At 50.4% G+C, this 15,453-nt stretch overlaps 1 protein-coding gene across 1 annotated transcript in view; it reads left to right on the top strand.

Annotated features, from left to right (window-relative positions):
* The window catches only part of FGD1 (FYVE, RhoGEF and PH domain containing 1), a 42,682-nt gene that overhangs the window by 18,116 nt on the left and 9,113 nt on the right, over positions 1-15,453 (top strand). Inside the window, exons 3-12 of the mRNA XM_008272662.4 lie at positions 115-292; positions 427-868; positions 2,126-2,215; positions 3,287-3,435; positions 5,038-5,194; positions 5,293-5,431; positions 13,856-13,914; positions 14,067-14,213; positions 14,593-14,685; positions 14,854-14,933. Coding sequence (XP_008270884.3) covers positions 115-292; positions 427-868; positions 2,126-2,215; positions 3,287-3,435; positions 5,038-5,194; positions 5,293-5,431; positions 13,856-13,914; positions 14,067-14,213; positions 14,593-14,685; positions 14,854-14,933 — 1,534 coding nt within the window. The remainder of the gene's footprint in view (positions 1-114; positions 293-426; positions 869-2,125; positions 2,216-3,286; positions 3,436-5,037; positions 5,195-5,292; positions 5,432-13,855; positions 13,915-14,066; positions 14,214-14,592; positions 14,686-14,853; positions 14,934-15,453) is intronic.

The following is a 15,453-nucleotide window of genomic DNA, read 5'->3' as shown; positions in this document are numbered from 1 at the left end:
CTTACCTCAGATCTACACTGCGCCCACTTCAGGGTGGTGTAGCCTGGCCATGACAGCCACTTGCAAGGCCAACTCATGAGTTCTCCCTGCTCTCTCTTTCCCATTCGTCTCCAGTGCCCCCAAAGCCCAGCTACCTGCAGATGCCCCGGATGCCCCCTCCACCTGAGCCCATCCCCCCTCCACCATCACGTCCGCTGCCTGCAGACCCCCGAGTGGCAAAGGGCCTGGCCCCCAGAGTGGAGGCCAGCCCGAGTTCTGCAGCAGTATCCTCACTCATTGAGAAGTTTGAAAGGTGAGTCTGGTCCCTGGGGGGCCCTGGGGGCAGGGCGGGCCTGGGACAGGAAGGGATAGTAGTTGTAGGAGAGGCCTCTCAGTCAAGCTCATAGCTCATACCCTGCCTCCATGTGTGTCCGCCACCCACCTCAGAGAGCCTGTGATTGTCGCCTCGGATAGGCCAGCCCCTGGCCCCTGCCCAGGTCCCCCAGAGCCAGCCATGTTGCCACAGCCACCCCCGCAGCCACCAGTGCCCCAGCTCCCTGAGGGTGAGGCCTCCCGCTGCCTGTTCCTGCTGGCTCCTGGGCCCCGGGATGGTGAGAAGGTGCCCAACCGGGACAGCGGCATTGACAGCATCAGCTCGCCATCCAACAGCGAAGAGACCTGCTTCGTCAGTGATGACGGGCCCCCCAGCCACAGCCTCTGCCCCGGGCCCCCTGCCCTGGCCAGTGTGCCTGTTGCTTTGGCCGACCCCCACCGGCCTGGCTCCCAGGAGGTTGACAGTGACCTGGAGGAGGAGGACGACGAGGAGGAGGATGAGGAGAAGGACAGAGAAATCCCAGTGCCCCCGCTGGAGAGACAGGAGTCTGTGGAGGTACTGACCTATGTTCACCGAGAGGCAGGACCCTTTGGAGAAACCAGGAGACGGGCTTTTATGCTTGGTTCTTCCCCTAGCTCAGTAGTTCTCCAAACAGGGACATCATTGCCATTTTGAATGTTTAGCGTCCCTGGTCCTTCCGGTACTAAATACCAGTCATGAAGCCCTGGTCATTGTGACTACCAAAGCCGCCTTGTACGGTTCCACATGCCAACTAGGAAGGTTGGTCTCCTTTCATCACAGAGCCACTAGCTGGACCTCAGTTTTGCCATCTTCAAGATGGGCATCCTAGTTGGGGGGCCTTTACAGTCCTATTCCAGGTGGAAAATCCTAGGACTCAGCAGCTGTGTAGGGCAAGTCTCTTCTGTCTCTGCTCTGCCACCACAAGCCTCAGTTTCCTTATTTGTAAAGTGGGAAGTCACATCCAGAGAGCCTTCCTGACAGCTGGAGGAGGGGCACGAGAGCAAGAGCTCCCCAGGGACCTGAGGCTATGGCAATGAAGGCTTCTGGCGGCAGGGACCGCTTTTTGCACCCCGGCAGCCCAGGATTTCTTCAAAAGGCACCTGTGCACCTGAGTTAGGTCTCTGCCAGGACCAAGCTCAAGTGTGAGGGCTAAAGCCAGGGACTGCTGGGATGGCAGCTACTGAGCAAATAGATGTCTAATGAGTAGGAAGCTGGGCCAACAGGCAGTGAGTTTTCTATAATTTTATCCTTTTGTATTTTTCTCACACCCCAGGTGCACAGCAAGCTTGTGCTGACAGTGAACTGAGTGGGTGAATAAATAAGTAACATTCATAGACTACTTGGTCTGTAGTCTGCTATATGGTTTTTTTTATGTATGAAATCATTTAATAGTCTCCATTTCAATTGGACTTGGATGCTGTTATTATCTATATTTATAGCTGAAAAATCTGAAACACAGAGAGTAGTTAAACAACTTATGCGAGCTAGTGAACAGCAGAGCTAGGATTTGAACCCAGGAAGTCTGATGGCTCTGCCCACTTGCCCTGCACTATGCTGAAGGAATGGAAAGAGCAGATGCGTGGGTGAACGAGTGTCTGGGGGATGGAGTGCATGCCTTCTGGGTTGAGAGCGGGGCTGTACGATAGGCTGAGGAGTCTGGGGTGAGGGTGAGGCTGTTGGGGTGACTTTAGGCTTAGAGTAGCGTGTGAGCTATTCGGAGACTCCTGAGGACTTGAGTGAGGGTTCTGGGAGAGGCTGTTGCATCCAGGGGGCATCTTTCCCCCTTTCCAGTTGACTGTGCAGCAGAAGGTATTCCACATTGCCAATGAGCTCCTGCAAACGGAGAAAGCCTACGTCTCCCGGCTCCATCTCCTGGATCAGGTGAGTGGTCCCAGGGCCCCAGGACTATGTAGGTGGGTTCCAAGGAGGAAGCGAAGGGGCCTGAGACCAGCTCCACCTCTGGGGCCAGAATCTAGAGGTAGTAAGCCCCCTCTCTGACCTTGAAGCCAACTTGTCCATGAAAGATAACTCTATGACCCCAAAGTTGGTCCTTGTAGCAACCCTCATGCTTAATCCTGGGAAGTTACACCAGCACTCACTGAGACTCTGACACTAATGCTCACTATGACCCATATCCTCTGTTTACCCCTGGCTGTGGACTTAATCCTAACTCTGTCCCTATTCCTCATCCTCAAACCAGTAGAATCTCCGAGGGTAGGGATTCTATTTTTTTTTAAGATTTATTTATGTATATGAAAGTCAGAGTTGCACAGAGAGAGGAAGAGAGGCAGAGAGAGAGAGAGAGAGAAAAAGTCTTCTATCCTCTGGTTCACTCCTCAATTGGCTGCAGTGGCCAGAGCTATGCCGATCTGAAGCCAAGAGCCAGGAGCTTCTTCTGGATCTCCCACACAGGTGCAGGGGCCCAAGGACTTGGGCCATCCTCTACTGCTTTCCCAGACCATAGCAGAAAGTTGGATCGGAAGTGGAGCAGCCGGGACTCAAACTGGCGCCCATATGGGATGCTAGCAGTGCAGGCAGTGGCTTTACCCGCTATGCCGCAGTACCAGCCCTGGATAGGGATTCTTGTCTGTTTTGTTCACCGATCTACCCCAGCCTCTGGGACAATACCTGACACAGTGTAAACACTCACAAATATGGTTTAATGAATGGATCTAATTATAACGTTCTCTCTGACCTTGAATCAATTTCTGACCTTGACCATGATCCTGAATTCTCATTCCAATGCCTAATTGCAGGTCCCACCTTGACAACCTGATCTCCAACCTCATATATAACCTTAATTCCATTCCCTCCCTCCTCAGTCTCAACACCAGTGCCAATCCCAAAGCTCCACACAACTGCCCACAAGTACTATCCCCACTGGCAAGCTGTCTGTTCCCCAGCCAAGTCCCAGAACCAGCTGGGCTGAGCATTCCTGTCCTACCCCCACAGGTGTTCTGTGCCCGGCTGCTGGAAGAAGCTCGGAACCGCAGCTCCTTCCCTGCTGACGTTGTCCATGGCATCTTCTCCAACATCTGCTCCATCTATTGCTTCCACCAGCAGTTCCTGCTGCCTGAGCTAGAGAAGCGCATGGAAGAATGGTGAGAGGCTCCCCACCAGGCTGCCCACTTGCCTGCCCAGGCCAAGCCCAGAAGTGTACACAAGAGTTCGTGCTGCTTGCCACCTCCTATTACTTTCACAGAAAGAACCAGGCCCAAGGTTCTTTAGGCCTTCCAATCTAATGCAAAACACACACGAAGACTCAGAAAATTACAGCAATAGCAGAGCCCTTCAGAGTTTGAGGTTAGGAACCAAATTAGCTGCATTCAAATTCTGACTCTGCCACTTGCTGACTTTCTGAAGTTGCTATGCCTCGGTTTCCTCGTCTGTATGATGGGCATGATCAAAATAAGAATAACCTATCTTGAAGGCTTGTAAGAATGAAGTGAATACTCTGGTTTCTCTTCAGATCATATAAATCTTTCACCTTTTACTAAAAAAAAAAAAAAAGAATGAAGTGAGTTGATACATAGAGAGCTCAGAACAGCACCCAGGATATAATAAGGACTCAGTCAATGCGAGCTGCTGTCATTTGTGTCAGTGCTATGATGCAGGTGAGAATGGGAGGCCATGGAAATCCAGACACAGGGAGCAAGGTGAGCTGGGGGCTTTGGGAAAGATTCAGGGAGGAGGTAATGCCTGAGCTGAGTGCTGAGGAAGAAGACTGTCTTTCCAATCTAGCCATTAGTGTCTGCATCACTTGCTAGAATGGTCTTTGTTTGTTTGTTTGTTTTAAGATTTATTTGCTTATTTGAAAGTCAGAATTAACAGAGAGAGAGAGAATCTTCGTTCTGCTAGTTCACTCCCCAAATGGCTATAACAGCCAGGCCTGGGCCAGGCTGAAGCCAGGAGCCCAGAGCTTCTTCCAGGTCTCCCATGTGGGTATAGGGGCCATCCTCCACTGCCTTCCTAGGTGCATTAGAGGGAGCTGGATTGGAAGTGGGACAGCTGGAACTCAAACCGGTGCCCAGTTTGTGGGATGCTGGTGCTGCAGATGGCAGCTCAACCTGCTGAGCCAAAGCACCAGCCCCTGGAATGGTCTTTCTAAACAACAATCAGACCATGGCACTCTCTGCTTAAAATTGGTTCCACATTGCCCACACCCGCAGGGTAAAGTGTGTTCCCCTCCCTAGACTCTGACCACGGAGGGCTGGCGTGAAGCCTGGTTTCTATATTCCCTCTCCCAGCCTGTGACCCCCGAGGGTGTGCACCAGGTCTAGTTTCTTTGTCTCCCACCTCAGACTATGACCAGGCCTGGTCACTTTACTTCCAAGACTGTGACCTTCTCAGGGGCAGAACTGGGTGTGATGCGTTTCTGTGTCCCAATCATCACCTGGCACAACACTGGGCACAGATCAATAATCAATGTTTGAAGCTGCCCTTGAAGTAAGGTCTAGGATGCGTCATTCCTGGTGCTTAGGAGGGCAGAGTTGGGGCAAGTTGTGTCCTAGGCCATGGGCTAAGGTCAACCTGAGCTTCTTGGCTCAATTGACCTGTAACTAAGCACCGTTTCCAAAGGAGCAGACTGATTGAGAAGTGGGTTTCCAGGACTGAGATGAGTGCAGTCTGCCTGGGGCTGGAGACCTACTAGGGGAGGATTCTGGAAGGTAAGGTTCAGGCAGATCATATGAGCTTGTACCCAGGGACCGCTACCCACGCATTGGGGACATCCTGCAGAAGCTAGCGCCCTTCCTCAAGATGTATGGCGAGTATGTGAAGAACTTTGACCGGGCCGTGGAGCTGGTGAACACCTGGACAGAACGCTCCACCCAGTTTAAAGTCATCATCCATGAGGTGCAGGTAAGTTGGATGGCGCAGCCTGGGAGAGGAGCAATCTGTGGGGACGTAGGGCAGGCTCTGCAGCCAGACCTGAGCTCTTTTGCTTCCACTTTCCATAGAAGGAGGAAGCCTGTGGCAACCTGACGTTGCAGCATCACATGCTGGAGCCTGTGCAGCGCATCCCCCGCTATGAGCTGCTTCTCAAGGACTATCTATTAAAGCTGCCCCATGGCTCCCCGGACAGCAAGGATGCCCAAAGTAAGTGTGCACACCTAGGCCCTGCCCTGCTCCTCAACACAGATAGCCCTAAGCCAGACCTCTGGAGCAGGTCTTTGTGTGTGTGTGTGTGTGTGTGTATGCGTGTATTTTTTTTTATCTGAGAAGTAGACAGATCCCATATGCTTGTTCATTCCCCATATATTTGCAATGGCTGGGTCTGGACCGGGCTAGGCCAAATCAGAGATCCAGGAACCCAATCTAGGTCTCCCACATGGGTGGCAGAGACTTAATTACTTGAGCCATCACCACTGCCTGCCAGAGTGTGTCTTTGCAAGAAGCTGGAGTCAGGAGCTAGAATCAGGTACTCTGATGTGGGACATGGACATCTCAAATGACCTGTTTAACTGCTAGTCACCACTGCCCCTCCCCACCACTGCCCTGCTATGCCCTGGGCCTCAAATCTTAATTCAGAGTCAGCCTTCCCTTACGTTATCACATACATGGTTGAGATCCTAGGATGGGCTCCACAAACTAGAAGGTCTAATGTTGAAGTTCTGATGTGAGACTGCAGGGTGAAGCTCCAGGCTGAGGACTCTGTCTGACTTACCCAGAGAGAACATTCAGAAGTAGAGCCCGGTGTGAACTTCCCAACTGGAAATTTTGAGTGTAAGGGGCATACCATGAATGGTCACCTAAAGGGAGCTACCCGTTTCCTAGGCCAAGACCTTAAGGCCAAGCCCCAGACTCATCCCCAAGTGAAGTTGTACCAATTGGGAAATGAAACTCAGTGTGAACCCTCAGGGACTGAGCCAGCAGGATGAGAGCCCACACTGGCCCTCCTTACTGAGTCTCCATGGCTAAGCCCCCCAGAAAGAGCCCTCTCTCATCAAGCTCCTGATCTTTCAGCCTGCACAGAGTTCCACTCCATGTACACCAATCACTACCCTGAACAAACCTTCCTCAAAGAACCTCATGTCTGATCAGAGCCATGCAGAATCACCACTCCACAACTAACTGGACCCCATATTTTCTTTTTTTTTAAAAGATTTATTTATTTGAAAGTCAGAGTTACACAGAGAGAGAAGGAAAGGCAGAGAGACAGAGAGAGGTCTTCCGTCCGCTGGTTCACTCCCCAGATGGCCACAATGGCCGGAGCTGCGTCAATCTGAAGCCAGGAGCCAGGAGCTTCCTCCGGCTCTCTCACGTGGGTGCAGGAGCCCAAGGACTTGGGCCGTCTTCTACTGCTTTCCCAGGCCATAGCAGAGAGCTGGGTCAGAAGTGGAGCAGCCAGGATACAAACTGGTGCCCATATGGGATGCCGGCACTGCAGGCTTTACTGGCTACACCACAGTGCTGGCCCCTGGATCCCATATTTTCTACTTTTCAGATTCGAATCTCTAGGATGAGATATCTCCTCCTCAGACTGAGTCTTTACCCATTGAGCCACCAGAAAAATATTTTCTTTTGACTCTTCCCATATCAGACCACTCCCATAGGGTCACATCCCATATGGAGCCCCCCCACCAGCGTCTACCCCACTTTCTCTTTCTCAGACTTCTGTTTGCACTTATTCGTTAACTTACCAGCTACCTACTTAGCACTTCCATGTTCTGGGGATTGTTCTAGAGACTGGAGATAGAAAGGTGAACAGAACAGAACAGAGCAGGTCCTTGATCTCAGGCAACAAACCTTTTAGTCGGAGAAAGAGACAGCAAACAAAAGTAACAGATACACAGGAGAAAATTAGGTACTAAGTACACTCTCGAGAATTAAAAAGGGGGTAATGTGACAGTGACTGGGGAACCCCCTTTAGATTTGGTGACCCCTCTGAATAGAAGACATGGGAGTCAAGCCCTGAACAGCAAGAAGAAAGTAAGCACCAATTAGGAAGAGCATGTTCCAGGCCAAGGCAACAACTGGAATAGAATCCCCCAAGGAAGGGAGGAGGTTGAGGGGTTTGGGGGGAGGAGGTGGCCAGCTTGTGTATCAGTGACCAACAAGGGAGCCAGTATGATCCAGACATGACAAGTGAGGGTAGAATGATCAAAGACATTTGAGATGAACAAGACTTTGAAGACTAAGATAAGGAGATGGATTTTAGTCTGAGTGTGGTAGGTAGCCAGGGGAAGATTCCAGTATGGGTTACCCGGGAGCAACAGCAGGGGCCAAGGGATAAGTTACAAGGTTTTTGCAGTAATCTAAGTGAGAAATGTTGGCTTGGGTGAGGCTAGTAGCAGTGAAAGTGGTGAGAAGTGGTTAGATTGAAGGTATATTATATTTGGAAGTAGCACCGAAAGGCTTGAGATACAGTGGATGCAGGAGCTTGGGAAGAAAAGTCAAGAATGACTTGCTGCTTTTTGGATGGTTCCTAAGATGAGTTCAAGAGTTTTATTTCAGATATGTTCAAACTAAGCTGCCAGTTGGGCAGTTAGATGAATCTAGAATGCCAGGAGGAGACATTTGGTTAACACTGGCACATAGATAGTAATCAAGCCTTGGAGCTGGACAAGACCACCAAAGGGAGGGAGTGTGAATGGAGGAGAACAATGACCAAGAAGGTGGACTCACCGAAGGAGACTTAGAAGGAGTAGCTCTAAAGGGAGAGGAGCATCAGGAAATCATAAGGTCCTGGAAGTACAAGAAAGGCAAGCAGGCAGTTGTAGCTGCTGCTGCATCTGCTTCCCAAACTCAGCACCGTCCACTTCACTAGATGGAACACTTCGCTCCCAAGCCTGACCTTCCAGAAAGAGCTAGAACCCTAAGAAGTTTCATGGCTGAGCTCCACAGAGAGACATCTACAGAGTGAATCAGTACCTCCTTCCTCCCCCTGCTGAGGTGCCAGGATGAGCTACATAACCCAAACCTCTAGAAAGAGCCCTCTAGACTGATTCCGTGGCGTGAGCCTCATGAACTGCTATCTGCAACCTCAGCCCTCAGGCAAGTCCAGTCTGAGTCCCAGTTAGAGATCCCCACACCATTTTCTCAAACCAAAATGCCCAGACCGGGCTTCAAGGATGTTGTGCCCGCCATGAGCCCTCAGAGTGGATTTCCAGTCATAGCTGTCTGCCTGAGGCCCCAGAATGAGTCCTCCAAAGGAACATCCCAAGGTCATCTCCCTGGCCACCTTTCTGTACACAGGTATTGCCCAAATGAGCACCCTAGATTAGTCTACTTACTACCCCTCAGACCTAAACCTGCAGCCTTAGCCAAAAGCCTGACTCTCCCGGTCCATCCCACAGACTAGATTACCAGAGCTCCCAGTGTAAACCCCAAAGGGATCCCTAACATTGAGCAGCCCACCCTGAGCTCCAGAGCTTCCAGTCTGTTCTCCCTAGCCCAAGTGCCCAGACTAAACACCCTGTATTCCATCCACCACATTGAGTGTCCTTTGCCAAGCCCTCAGACTAATGCCCTAAGACTGTCCCCCAAAATGAAATCACCCAGGCTAAGCACCTAGTCTAATTTTCTAAGCCTCAACTCCCAGACTGAGCCCCCTATTTTCTGTCTCCCAGACTTGGCTTCAGGGATTGAGATTCCCAGGCTGAGTCCAGCAGACTGGCAGGTCTCCAAACTGGCCCTACAGAAGGCCATCTCCCTGCCTTATCGAGTCATCACATTTTATACCTGCCCGGCTGGGATCCCCACGAAGGCGCCTCCCATCTCAATGCTACACTCAGAGCCCCACAGACTCACACGTTGTATGCTGTGTTTCCAGGGCCCAGTGCTGTGGTTTTATTTCTGCACTGGATCCCTTGCGTGGCATTCCTAGATAGAAAACCCCCAAATGAGTTCCCTGGATTGGATTCCAGTGTAAGCTTCTTAGACTGGGACTCGGGTTGGATCCTTTTATCAACTCTGCATGAAGCTTCTCAGTCTTACTTACCTCATAGGGTTGGTTTGAGGTGAAGTGAAATACTCTGGGTCAAGCTTTTAGCACACGCCTGGTGCATGGTAAAGGCTCAATAAAGGTTGCTTTTTATTACCGAATACCCTGGCTGACGCTCTGTAGGCTGACTCCCTGAAAATCAGCCCCCAGATGAAGTTTATCACAGTTAATTTCCTGAGTTTTCTTTTATGTAGCAATATTCTACTTATTTTTTGCAATCACATTTTTAATTTACATTAAAGGTTTAATGGCTCTGCTAAATAAAGAGTTCAATAAACAGTAGAAAGACTACAGTCTAGCAGGAAAATAGGCAAGGGCTGCAAAAAATAATCAAATAAAAAAAGCTCAACTTCACTCATAAAGTCGATTTTAAAATGGTTTAAAACCATTAAAAACTATAGTAGTATATAATTCCTATCAATCTGACAAAGATTTAAAACAAAGTTTGATGAGATACCGTATTTACAGCAAAACTGATACACACAGGCATTTCTTTTTTGTTGTTTTAGTTCCCATATAAGGAAGTTAACTTCCTGTTTTATATCAATCCCAACCCTATGTGAGCCCCCAGAATAAACCTCAGAGCTTGAGCTTGGGCAACCAAGCTCCCCACATTGAGCCCAAAGATGAAACCCCCAGAAAGAACTTCCCCACATGGTTTTCTGCTCAGCTGAGCTCCCTTTTTTTTTTAAGATTTATTTGTTTATTTCAAAGGCAGAGTTACAGAGAGAGAGGAAGAGATAGAGAGAGAGGTCTTCCATCCTCTGGTTTACTCCTCTAATGGCCACAACGGCCAGAGCTGGGCTCAGCCGAAGCTAGGAGCTTCTTCTGCGTCTCCTGTGTGGGTACAGGGGCCCAAGGATTTGGGCCATCTTCTACTGCTTTCCCAGGTGCACTAGCAGGGAGCCAGCTAGAAGTGAAGCAGCCAGGACTCGAATCAGCACCCATATGGGATGTCGGCACTGCAGGTGGTGGCTTTACCCGCTACATCACAACACCACCCCCACATTTTCTCTAAGATTTAACTTTTTAATTTATTTGAAAAGTAGAGTTACAGAGATAAGAGGAGAGAGAGAGAGAGAGAGAGAGAGAGATATTGTCCATCTGCTGCTTCAGTCCCCAAATGGCCACAATGGCTGGGGGTGGGCCAGGCCGAAGCCAGGAGCCAAGAGCTTCTTTTGGGTCTCCCATGTGGGTGCAGTAGCCCAAGCACTTGGGCCATCTTCCACTGCTTTCCTAGGCACATTATCAGGGAGCTGGTACAGAAGCGGAGCAGCTGAGACTCGAACTGGCACCCATATGGGATGCTGGCATCACAGGTAGAGGCTTAACCTACTATGCCACAATGCCAGCCCCTGAGCTCTCTATTTTTTTGCCCGAGACTGAAATCCCAAGGCTGAGCCCCAGAAAGTTCCTTCCAGTCTGAGTTCCACTGCATCATCTCTCTGGTTCCCCAGACTAACTCACCTACACTTTTCTGTATCCCAGTCTGAACTGCAGAGGCTGGCTACTAGATTTAACTCTCCAAACCAGCTAGCTAGAACTCCTGGCCTCCGCTGACCACACTGAGCCCAAAACTGAACTCCAGCCAAGATCCTAAACTATTGAGTCCAGACCAAGCCCCAGTAAAGGCTTCCAGACCAAGCTCCCTGAAGTGCACTCCCTGGCCTGAACTTCCAAGTAAAATTCTGGGCTAACATCTCCACATTGAACCCCGGAGCCTGCCCACACTGGACTGGAAATGCCAGTCTCTGCCACACATGAGACATCTGCAGAAAGAGCTCCCTGTAGGAAAACCTCCAGTCTGAGCCCAGCAGCCTGTTCAGGCCTGAGCTTGTGTGCCTACAGCTTGCCAAAATTGTCCTGTCCCCTTCCCTAGGCAGTCTCTACCTCCACCACCTAGCCTACCTCCTGCCCTGGGTAGGAGAAATGCAAAATGCTTAGGAGATCAGCCCCAGGTAGACAACCTAGGCAGCCGCCTTTTCTCTGAGCCTTGTTTTCCTTATTGGACAAGTGGGGCATAGTGATTTATAGAAAGTGCTGGAAAAAAAAAACAACCCTGGACAGGGTAATGGGACTATGGCCCTGACCAGTGGAACAGAAGGGAGGAAGGGGGAATGTAGGAACCCAGACAGAGACTTGGCCCAGCCTGGGAACTCAGAGCAGCCTTACTGGGAGAGGTGAGCTAAATCCAGAAAACCGAGTGGCACTTGGCCAGATGAAACAAGACAGGGCATGCTTAGGGTGGTGCACATGGAGGAAGCTGGAATGGTCAGCAGAAGCCAGATCACCAAGGACTTCCCATGAAAAGCCTGAGTCTTTACCCTGCAGGCAAAGGGGAGGGAGCCATTGACCGATCTGAGCAGACGCAGTAAGCTGTGTGTGAGAAAAAAGTGCCTTCTGGTAGCGAGGCTGTAGGAGGGTTCGCAGATTGAAGCCCGGTGACTGAAAGGCATGTGGAGGCCTGAGCTGAGCCAAGGGCCCATAGATCCTGTTGAGGACCAAAACTTGGTCACGCGGAGAGCCTCCTAGGAAAACGAGACTTGGTTTGCCAGCCATCTGAACCCTCTTCAGAAGTACCTGTGCTTCTCCAAGACAGGTATCTTCTGCGTGGGGCAATCCAACATGTAGAATGGGGTGCAGTGAGGCTGTGACAAGGCCTTAAGCAGTGGCAGGGTTTACTAGCGTGTGCAGATCCTAGAGGACTGCTTTCACTTTTTCTTGATGATACCTGGTCACTATGAGAAATAGGGAAATTATAGGGGGGAAAAAAGGAGCAGGGGGAAAAGAAATACTATCTGTGATCTGAATCCCCAAAGAATAGGCAGAAGGAACATACAAGGATACTTCGAAAAGTTCATGGAGGGGCAGGCATTTGGCACAGTGTAAAGATGACACTTGGGACACCTTCATTCCACATCAGACTGCCTGGTTTGGGTCCCAGCACCTCCGCTTGTGATCCAGCTTCCTGCTAACATGCACCCTAGGAGGCAGCAGGTGATGGCACAAGCACATGGGCACCTGCCACCCACATGGTAGACCCAGATGGAGTTTCAGGCACCTGGCTTGAGCCTACTCCACCTCTGGCTGATGGGGGCATTTGGGGAATGAACCAGCAGCTCTCTGCTATGGCCTGGGAAAGCAGTAGAAGATGGCCCAAGTCCTTGGGCCCCTGCACCCACATGGGAGACCCAGAAGAAGCTCCTGGCTTCGGATCAACGCAGCTCTGGCCATTGCAGCCATCTGGGGAGTGAACCAGCGGATGGAAGACCTCTCTCTCTCTCTCTGCCTCTCCTCTCTCTATGCAACTCTGACTTTCAAATAAATAAATAAATCTTTAAATTTATTTTTAAATTTATCTTGAGAAACAGAGACCATCTCTTTGGTTTTTTAAAAAGATTTATTCATTTATTTGAAAGGCAGAGTAACAGGCAGAGAGAGAGAGTATGTGTTTTCCATCTGCTGGTTCACTCCTCAAATGGCAGCAAGGGCCAGAGCTGTGCTAATCTGAAGCCAGAGCCAGGAGCTTCTTCCGGGTCTCCCACGTAGGTGCAGGGGCCCAAGCACTTGGGCCATCTTCTACTGCTTTTCCAGGCCATAGCAGAGAGCTGGATCGGAAGTGGAGCAGCTGGGACTCGAACCAGCGCCCATATGGGATGATGGCACTGCAGGCGGCAGCTTTACCCGTTATGCCACAGCATCGGCCCCTCTGTTTCTTTATATGACTTTTTTAGATTATACAAAGGTCTTCAAAAAGTTCATGGAAAATTTGTGTTATGGGAAAACTGCATGGATTTCAATTGTTTTTGCACCAAAATAAACTTACCTTCCAATTCCACTTTCTGTGAATGTCTTAAAAAGTTTATTTACTTGAAAGTCAGAGAGACGTGTAGAGAGAGATCAGCCATCTAACTGGTTTAACTCCTTAAATGCCCACAACAGCCAGGGCTGGGCCAGAGCAAAGCTAGGAGCCTGGAATTCAATCCAGCACTCTCTCGTTGAGTGGCAGGGACTCCAGTACCTGAACCATCACCTGCTGCCTCTCAGGCTACACATTAGCAGGAAGCTGGAACCAGAGTCTGGACTTGAATCAGGGTACTCCAGTATGGCTATGGTTGTCCCAAGTGGCATCTTAACTGCTGCACCAAACACCTGCCCCTCTATGATTTTTTTGAAGTACCCTCATAAAAGTAATAGATATTTTTATCAAATCATAGAAAATACAGAAAAATCTGAAGAAGACCCTAAAGCCACCACCCAGAGCCAATTTGTTAAACATGGGTGTGTCTCCTTCCGGTTATGTATGTAACTCTTGTTACTGTTGATGATAATAATGATCTTGGCAAGTTTGCATTTTACTGGCTGCCAGCTAGCCTAGGTACTGTGATTCTGCTCGTGTGCCATTGAGGTAGTTTCTGACTTTCAATGATGTTGCTATGGACACACTTGAGGCTGGCACTTTCTGAGCTGGGGAGAGCGTGGTGAGGCCAGGAGGAGGTTTGCAGGGAGGAAAGAAGCCCCCCAGGAGCCTCACCTCGTCTCCTCCCCCCTCTGACCTCACTTCTCTTTGCTCATAGAGTCTCTGGAGCTGATAGCCACAGCAGCAGAGCACTCTAATGCTGCCATCCGCAAAATGGTGAGTGGCCCTTCTTGCCCCTCCCCTTCCTTGGCCCCCCACCTGTGGCATCTCTGTCCAAGGGTGAGAAGCTTGCAACTTGGGGGTGGGGTGCATATGGGGGGCAGTTGGCAATCCCAAGCCTTGCCTTTTGCTCACTGTCTTCCTGCCAGGAGCGAATGCACAAGCTGCTGAAGGTATATGAGCTGCTAGGGGGTGAAGAGGACATTGTCAGCCCCACCAAAGAGCTCATAAAAGAAGGCCACATCCTTAAGCTTTCAGCAAAGAATGGGACCACTCAAGACCGATACCTCATACTCGTAAGTGCCAGGTGTGGGGTTGCAAGTGGCTCATGCCCTCATGCACATTGACCTGGTACTCACTCACCTGCACCTCCATTCTTTCCTCTAGTAACGCATTGTATTTTCACTAACTGCACCTAGTGTTATTTTTCTTTTTTTGCCTCAGCTGGCATAACTAAGCATTAGAGAGAAGTGACTAAGCCCAAGGTCACCCACTAGGAGGTAACTCCCATGCCCAGACCCTTTCCTTGCAACCCCTGTGCCCACTCTGGGCTTTTCTCCACCGATTGCCTGGAGTCCTCAGCAGTAAAGCTTGAGGAGTCCTGTGAGGGTAGGGAGCCAGGCCACATCTCCACTAGGTCCTCGCCACATCCAGCCCAACCCTTTCTCTTCCTAGTTCAACGACCGCCTCCTTTACTGCGTGCCCAGGCTGCGGCTCCTCGGCCAGAAGTTTAGCGTGCGGGCACGCATTGATGTAGATGGCATGGAGGTGAGCACCAGGAGGTGGGAAATGGGAACCTGGAGGGGGGCACTAGTGTCGGGAGCAATACAGACATGGCTGGCTTTGACCCCAAGTCTGTACGTGCATGTGTGCAAAGGGCTGAGGGCCCTGGGGAGCTCAGTAGGCCTCAGCACACCCCTTTCTCTCTGCAATCAGCTAAAGGAGAGCTCCAACCTCAATCTGCCTCGGACCTTCCTGGTGTCAGGAAAGCAGCGCTCCCTGGAGCTCCAGGCCAGGTACCTGTCCTTGCCCATGCTCTCCCTGCAGCCCCCTCTGTCCTGCAGATATTCCAAGTCCACAGATTGTTCCAGAGAAAGAGCGGGCAACTTTCCCCCAAGACACAGGCTTGCTCTTCCGCAGTGAGGGTGATCCCAAGGGCTAGATACCATTCGGAGCTGGGTGAGTACTTCCTGGTGTGGGGAAAGGCAGCACCCCTGCCCCGAGAGCCTTTTGGAGAATGAAGCAGCTCCCCTGGACTAAAACAAGAATTTCTTCCGGTGGGTTTTGTTAGAGGAGAGGGAATAAATTCATAGTTTATTGTGGGGCCAGAGATTTAAGACAAGTAGCAAGCAGAAAATGTGGTTTGGGGAAAACAGCCCTTAAAGACGTTGTGGGATAGTAGGGAAACTGGACATGGACTGCTCACTGGATATTTGGGGGAATTACTGCTGCCTTTCCTAGATGTGGTAGCATGTGGTGGTTAGATAATGGCCTTTTATTTTCTTCATCAATGCGTGCTGAGGATGTACTGCTATG

This window comes from Oryctolagus cuniculus, chromosome X (assembly GCF_964237555.1).
Source record: "Oryctolagus cuniculus chromosome X, mOryCun1.1, whole genome shotgun sequence".
Taxonomy (NCBI): Eukaryota; Metazoa; Chordata; class Mammalia; order Lagomorpha; family Leporidae; genus Oryctolagus; species Oryctolagus cuniculus.
The sequence above is the reverse complement of the archived record's forward strand: the minus strand, read 5'-3'. Positions and strand labels throughout refer to the sequence as shown.